Source organism: Myxocyprinus asiaticus, chromosome 9, assembly GCF_019703515.2.
Source record: "Myxocyprinus asiaticus isolate MX2 ecotype Aquarium Trade chromosome 9, UBuf_Myxa_2, whole genome shotgun sequence".
Lineage (NCBI taxonomy): Eukaryota > Metazoa > Chordata > Actinopteri > Cypriniformes > Catostomidae > Myxocyprinus > Myxocyprinus asiaticus.
The window spans coordinates 36,389,876-36,397,655 of NC_059352.1; the positions used below are offsets into that span (position 1 = coordinate 36,389,876).

The 7,780-nt window shown below is 40.5% G+C and overlaps 1 protein-coding gene across 1 annotated transcript in view; it reads left to right on the top strand.

The window, feature by feature from the left end:
* Positions 1-5,991, top strand: part of LOC127445679 (collagen alpha-1(XVIII) chain-like) — a 161,508-nt gene extending 155,517 nt beyond the window's left edge. Inside the window, exons 36-39 of the mRNA XM_051705904.1 lie at positions 1,615-2,004; positions 3,852-4,049; positions 5,548-5,663; positions 5,757-5,991. Of these exons, the coding sequence (XP_051561864.1) occupies positions 1,615-2,004; positions 3,852-4,049; positions 5,548-5,663; positions 5,757-5,961 (909 nt within the window). The 3' untranslated portion in view covers positions 5,962-5,991. The remainder of the gene's footprint in view (positions 1-1,614; positions 2,005-3,851; positions 4,050-5,547; positions 5,664-5,756) is intronic.
* Positions 5,992-7,780: the final 1,789 nt, after the last annotated feature.

The following is a 7,780-nucleotide window of genomic DNA, read 5'->3' on the forward strand; positions in this document are numbered from 1 at the left end:
CATCTCAAAAAATTAGAATATGGTGACATGCCAATCAGCTAATCAACTCAAAACACCTGCAAAGGTTTCCTGAGCCTTCAAAATGGTCTCTCAGTTTGGTTCACTAGGCTACACAATCATGGGGAAAACTGCTGATCTGACAGTTGTCCAGAAGACAATCATTGACACCCTTCACAAGGAGGGTAAGCCACAAACATTCATTGCCAAAGAAGCTGGCTGTTCACAGAGTGCTGTATCCAAGCATGTTAACAGAAAGTTGAGTGGAAGGAAAAAGTGTGGAAGAAAAAGATGCACAACCAACCGAGAGAACCGCAGCCTTATGAGGATTGTCAAGCAAAATCAATTCAAGAATTTGGGTGAACTTCACAAGGAATGGACTGAGGCTGGGGTCAAGGCATCAAGAGCCACCACACACAGACGTGTCAAGGAATTTGGCTACAGTTGTCGTATTCCTCTTGTTAAGCCGCTCCTGAACCACAGACAACATCAGAGGCGTCTTACCTGGGCTAAGGAGAAGAAGAACTGGACTGTTGCCCAGTGGTCCAAAGTCCTCTTTTCAGATGAGAGCAAGTTTTGTATTTCATTTGGAAACCAAGGTCCTAGAGTCTGGAGGAAGGGTGGAGAAGCTCATAGCCCAAGTTGCTTGAAGTCCAGTGTTAAGTTTCCACAGTCTGTGATGATTTGGGGTGCAATGTCATCTGCTGGTGTTGGTCCATTGTGTTTTTTGAAAACCAAAGTCACTGCACCCGTTTACCAAGAACTTTTGGAGCACTTCATGCTTCCTTCTGCTGACCAGCTTTTTAAAGATGCTGATTTCATTTTCCAGCAGGATTTGGCACCTGCCCACACTGCCATAAGCACCAAAAGTTGGTTAAATGACCATGGTGTTGGTGTGCTTGACTGGCCAGCAAACTCACCAGACCTGAACCCCATAGAGAATCTATGGGGTATTGTCAAGAGGAAAATGAGAAACAAGAGACCACAAAATGCAGATGAGCTGAAGGCCACTGTCAAAGAAACCTGGGCTTCCATACCACCTCAGCAGTGCCACAAACTGATCACCTCCATGCCATGCCGAATTGAGGCAGTAATTAAAGCAAAAAGGAGCCCCTACCAAGTATTGAGTACATATACAGTAAATGAACATACTTTCCAGAAGGCCAACAATTCACTAAAAATGTTTTTTTTTTATTGGTCTTATGATGTATTCTAATTTTTTGAGATAGTGAACTGGTGGGTTTTTGTTAAATGTGAGCCAAAATCATACCAATTAAAAGAACCAAAGACTTAAACTACTTCAGTCTGTGTGCACTGAATTTATTTAATACACGAGTTTCACAATTTGAGTTGAATTACTGAAATAAATGAACTTTTCCACGACATTCTAATTTATTGAGATGCACCTGTATGTATATATATATATATATATATATATATATATATGCCATTTATCCTCATAATATAAAAGATTAATTATTTCCATCATACCACTCGTGTAAAAATATCTCAAGATGCTGTCTCTATTGAGCGTTTGTGTATACTACTTACATAAGTAATAATGCAAGGTAGAATTCACAGTAAGACACAAGTTTCATCACATCTGTCTGTTTTCAGGACAACCAGGTGGCAGCAGTGGAGTCTCCTCCAGAGGTTCACAACTCTCAGGACTACCCTACAGCCTCTCCTTCCCAGGCCCCTCTTCAACTAGAAGCCCAGTACCCAGTGCCACCTGACCCTAGACACCAGCCATCGTATGACTCACGATACCATGGCCAGACAGATCCACGCTACTTATTTCCAACTTATCCCAGACACTCTGATTCACGATACTCTCCATCAGAAGACACAATCTACCAGGGCTATGCTGATCCCAAACATCACTTTCAGAGCAGCCACCCAGATCAGTCTGGTTATCCTGACAGCAGATATCCAAGTATACCATTTCAAAGACCTACCATTCAAGAGACTAAGCCTCTAGCCCACACCCATACATCAGGCCCTGTGGTCAGTACCTGATAATTTATAGCTGTTTAGGTGTGCTAGGTACTTACTAAATTTCAAGTCTATGACAGGCATCCTGCATTCAGTTGGGTTAATAGTTAAAAATAAATTGAGACATATTCAAATTAAAGGGATAGTTCACCCAAAAATGAAAATTCATTAGTTACTTACTCACACACCTGTTGTTCTAAACCAATATGAATTTATTTATTTTTTATTTTTTGGAAAAAGTGTTCTGCTCAGTGATGTCATGCAATGGCCGTGGATGGTGACCACCTCTTCAAGCTTCAAAAGGATGCAAAATTTGAATTTAGAAGTCTTATAAATTATTCAAGGTGGCTCATGCCTTGTTCTGAAGGCATACGGTAAGGTTTGGTGAGAAACAAACAGAAATCTAATTAATTATTTTATGAAAATCTTGACAGGCCAGTGCTCTCCAGTGCACGTTTATGAGAGTGCATGAAAGCAGCAGTTATGAAACCCCTGTTCAAGAAATGGGGCGTTTCTCGCTTTGTGGGAACAATCAGACCACCACAGAGATATTACAGTAACAACAGAAAAGACAACACAGCTGCAAACAAACCAGAGAACCGAACTTACAAAACATGTCTAAAGAGTTTGAAGTCGAAGAGGAGATGCATTTTTATACCCAGACTTATATGAACCAGAGTACACAGGAATAAAAAATGAGAGAGATGGAGGCTGAGGCAGCTACACTCACACCGTGTCCTAACCAGACGTGACATGACACGCGATAGAAAACCAGCCGCGACGAGTGACTGGACATTCTTTTGATCGATTGGTTTCTATTTGTGGCGCCACACCATGCAGCCCCGTCCGCTGTGAACTGACACTGAACCAAAATCTTTATAATAACAGTATACTGAAGCCAGCATCTCACTGTCTGGCTAAAAACAACTTGATTTTGGCAGAGAATATCACACCTACTGACTATTACACTAATGTCTGGCTCTCTTCAGTCAGAGGTTTGTCACACATACAAAGGTTCAGAATGAGGAAGACGTGACACTACAAGCTCCCCCGCCTTTATCTCAGATTCTTCCAGTTCACTTTCCCTTAGCGAAACATCCAAAACACTGCGGTCTCCTGTACTCTCTTTCTGACTGTGGCTTCTGTGTGTATGTGCGGCTCTTCAATCTTTCTCGAGTTCGATTTCCGAGTACTCTGGTTCATAAAAATAAGGCTGGGCATAGAAATGGATCTATTCCTCAACTTCAAACTCTTCAGACATGTTTTGTAAGTTTGGTTCTCTGGTTTGTGTGCAGCTTGTTGTTGTTAATATCTCTATAGTGGTCCAATTGTACCAAACAAGCTAGTTTTCGCTTGAACGCCCCTCTCGCGAGTGGGGGCTGCGTATCTGATGCTCTTGTTGCACAGGAGAGCAATGGTTGATCAAGATCTTCACTAAATAATAAATTAGACTTCAGATTATTTCTCACCAAACTTTATCGTATGTCTTCAGAACAAGGCATTTGTCACTTAATTATACTTTTGCATCCTTTTGAAGCTTAAAGAGGTGGTCACCATCCACTGCCATTGTATAACATCACTGAGCAGAATTTTTTTTCAAAATTTCTCCTTTTGTGTACTGAAAAAGAAAGTCATATTGGTTTAGAACGACACGAGTGTGAGTAAATAATGAATGAATTTTGGTGAACTATCCCTTTAAGGACTCTAACTCATGGAGAGCAACTGGTAAAATGTACATTTTAAACATTGAGAAATTTGCTGGTTAGTTAACACAAGCAAGTTGAATTCTCGGATGATGTCTTCATATTATCTAATTAATTATTTTCAGGTACCAATAACTATCTATTTTCTCACCTTAGCTGCACCTGATCGCCCTCAACTCACCTCAAGAGGGCGACATGCGAGGTATTAGAGGTGTAGACCACCAGTGCTTCTCACAGGCCCAAGCCATTGGGCTTAAAGGAACTTTCAGGGCTTTCCTATCATCACGGTTACAGGATCTGTACAGTATTGTTCGAAAGAATGACAGAGATCGGCTTCCTATAGTAAATCTTAAAGTAAGATGTTACTATGTCAATACACAATTATAACATTGGTAACACTTAACAACTTTAAGGTTGTGCATTATTTTTAAACAATTCAACGGTCCGGAGTCAATTATTCCACTTATACCATGGTTACACACCTTAAGACATTGTTCATGGTTTTATCTCAAGATGTTTTCTGGTTTTCGTCCCTAAAACACTCTTATGAGTGGAACTACTTTCTTTCGCCACAGATTCAGCGTCTTGCTTTAAAAAAGTCCGAGCCTACGTTGCTAATTCAAAAACGTCACATTAGAACTTGCAACTGAGGATTGTGAGGCTTGTGCTGCTTTACTGGAGGTAGTGCAGGTAATGTTTTTGTGCATGTGTATATGTGTGTGTGTTAGAGAGAGAGTTTGTATTTGAGGGATTGAAAGAGAGAAACTGACAAAATGAGATATCTCACTTCTGGGATTACGTTTTTTTGTTGCAACTCTTGTCAGAAGTAACATCGCTTAAAAATCGCCGAGATGCGTGTCGCCATATTCCCGTTGTAAACCTTAATAACTTTTTTTTTTTTCATCCCCACTGAGATGCAGGAGTGCACTAACATGACAACTCTGTTTTTCTCTCACGAGTATGTTTGGGCCTGAAGTGTGTGCGTTACATTTATAAAGTTTGTGTGTCCACGAGTGTGGGATTGTGTGTGTGTGTTAGGGGGAGCGTAAGGGTTTTTCCCAGAGGTATCTCAGATAATATAGAAACTGTTGTATTGATCAAGTGTATGTAGCTCAAGCCAATTCGAAAATGTCATGTTAGAACAAGCAACGGAGGATGCGCTGCTTTTCGGCATTGGAGTAACTAGTGTGTGTGTGTGTGTGTGTGTGAGAGAGAGAGAGAGAGAGAGACGAAGGAGCGCGAAGGCTCTTTTTAATCGAAATTTAAATAAATGTAGGATATTTTAGACATTATTTTGACGTTTTTAACCGATTTACTTTAACCAATTACTTTGTTTTAATTGGTTATTTTGTTGTGGTAGCCTGTAGGGCTCTTTGAAATAACTGAAATAATTTGGCAAAGTGATATGTAACCGTTATGCGGTCAAAACCTGAAACTACTTAATAGCCGTGCCCTTACTTGAAAAATAATTGAACACCTTAGAACATCCGTTAGGGTGACCCCATATGGGGGGGGGGTAGTTTACACTATCCTCACTACAGGATTACATTAACTTGCAAACTACTTATCACAAATAACTAAATTGAGATTTGAAAACAGGTAAGATTCTTCCATATTATTCTGACCAGTCATAGCTTAGTGCTGACTTATCCAATCGCATTTTGTTTAACACTAGTCAACAGCAGACTACAGTAGAGTTTTGTCTGTGACTTTTCATTACATATGTTTGTAGATCTTATTTTATCTTTAAATCAGCTTTTTATTTGTCAATCTCTGTGTATATATTTGTTAGTATGAAACAGTTTTCACCCCATATTTTACAGAGTTGTATAATACTGTATGTTCACCACAGGATGAAGAATTATTCAGTGACTGGGAGTTCATCTTTAGTGAATCTGAGGGTAAAATGAGAGATAATGCACGCATCTATTCGTTTAATGGTCAAGATGTTCTCAACAATGATGCCTGGTAAGGGAGCTTTTGAGGTATCCACTAAAAAATAGAACCTCAACAAAAACCATGATTGATAAGATTTGAGTTTGTCTGTAACCACTTCAATAGGCCAGAGAAGATGGTATGGCACGGATCAAGCACTCGTGGTCACAGGCAGACAGACAGCTACTGTGAGACGTGGCGAACAGGTAGTCATGCTGTCACTGGCATGGCTTCTTCTCTCCAAGATGGCTACTTGCTTCAGCAGTCACCTCGTGGCTGCACCAGCTCTTTTATCGTACTATGCATTGAAAACAGTTACATTGCTAAATGAATCAAAACCTCTGCTAAGCAAAATTTGTCTGAATAGAACAAGTCACACCTCAAAAAACTGAAACATATGCCTGAGGTTTATCTAAATGTATTTTTAGATTTAAACGAATAATTTTACAGTTTAAATCAACCGCTGTGCAACAACCATGTATTTGCATTAGATCAGTTATATATATATATATATATATATATATACACACACTATATTGCCAAAAGTATTCGCTCACCCATCCAAATAATTGAATTCAGGTGTTCCAATCACTTCCATGGCCACAGGTGTATAAAATTAAGCACCTAGGCATGCAGACTGCTTCTTCAAACATTTGTGAAAGAATGGGCCGCTCTCAGGAGCTCAGTGAATTCCAGCATGGTACTGTGATAGGATGCCACCTGTGCAACAAGTCCAGTCGTGAAATTTCCTCGCTACTAAATATTCCACAGTCAACTGTCAGTGGTATAACAACAAAGTGGAAGCGATTGGGAATGACAGCAACTCAGCCACAAAGTGGTAGGCCACGTAAAATTACAGAGCGGGGTCAGCGGATGCTGAGGCGCATAGTGTGCAGAGGTCGCCAACTTTCTGCAGAGTCAATCGCTACAGACCTCCAAAGTTCATGTGGCCTTCAGATTAGCTCAAGAACAGTGCGTAGAGAGCTTCATGGAATGGGTTTCCATGGCCGAGCAGCTGCATCCAAGCCATACATCACCAAGTGCAATGCAAAGCGTCGGATGCAGTGGTGTAAAGCACGCCGCCACTGGACTCTAGAGAAGTGGAGACGCGTTCTCTGGAGTGACGAATCACGCTTCTCCATCTGGCAATCTGATGGACGAGTCTGGGTTTGGCGGTTGCCAGGAGAACGGTACTTATCTGACTGCATTGTGCCAACTGTGAAGTTTGGTGGAAGGGGGATTATGGTGTGGGGTTCTTTTTCAGGAGCTGGGCTTGGCCCCTTAGTTTCAGTGAAAGGAACTCTGAATGCTTCAGCATACCAAGAGATTTTGGACATTTCCATGCTCCCAACTTTGTGGGAACAGTTTGGGGATGGCCCCTTCCTGTTCCAACATGACTGCACACCAGTGCACAAAGCAAGGTCCATAAAGACATGGATGAGCGAGTTTGGTGTGGAAGAACTTGACTGGCCTGCACAGAGTCCTGACCTCAACCCGATAGAGCACCTTTGGGATGAATTAGAGCGAAGATTGCGAGCCAGGCCTTCTCGTCCAACATCAGTGTCTGACCTCACAAATGCGCTTCTGGAAGAATGGTCAAAAATTCCCATAAACACACTCCTAAACCTTGTGGAAAGCCTTCCCAGAAGAGTTGAAGCTGTTATAGCTGCAAAGGGTGGGCCGACGTCATATTAAACCCTATTGATTAAGAATGGGATGTCACTTAAGTTCATATGCGTCTAAAGGCAGATGAGCGAATACTTTTGGCAATATAGTGTATATATTGCCTCTTTCAAATCTGTCAACAAACAGAAAACATACAATGATATGCTTGATCATATGGAAAAAAATAAAAATAAATGCATAACCCACACAACAACAGGGTTAAATCACTATTATGCTTTATTTTAAAAAATTAGCATATTCTTTATATTTTTACACATAAGAGCAGTATAAAACAGCTTACTGCAAAAAATCTTTGAGAATTAAATGTATACTATACTGTTTTTTACTTTTCAAACAGAGCTTAGTGCTTTAAAAACTAATGTTTATAAGAGCCCTCGCAATATTGCCAAAGAAAATAGCTACATTACCAATCTTTAGTAACTCTCTTTAACTTTACAGTACTTTATTTTCATTACCATTTTCAT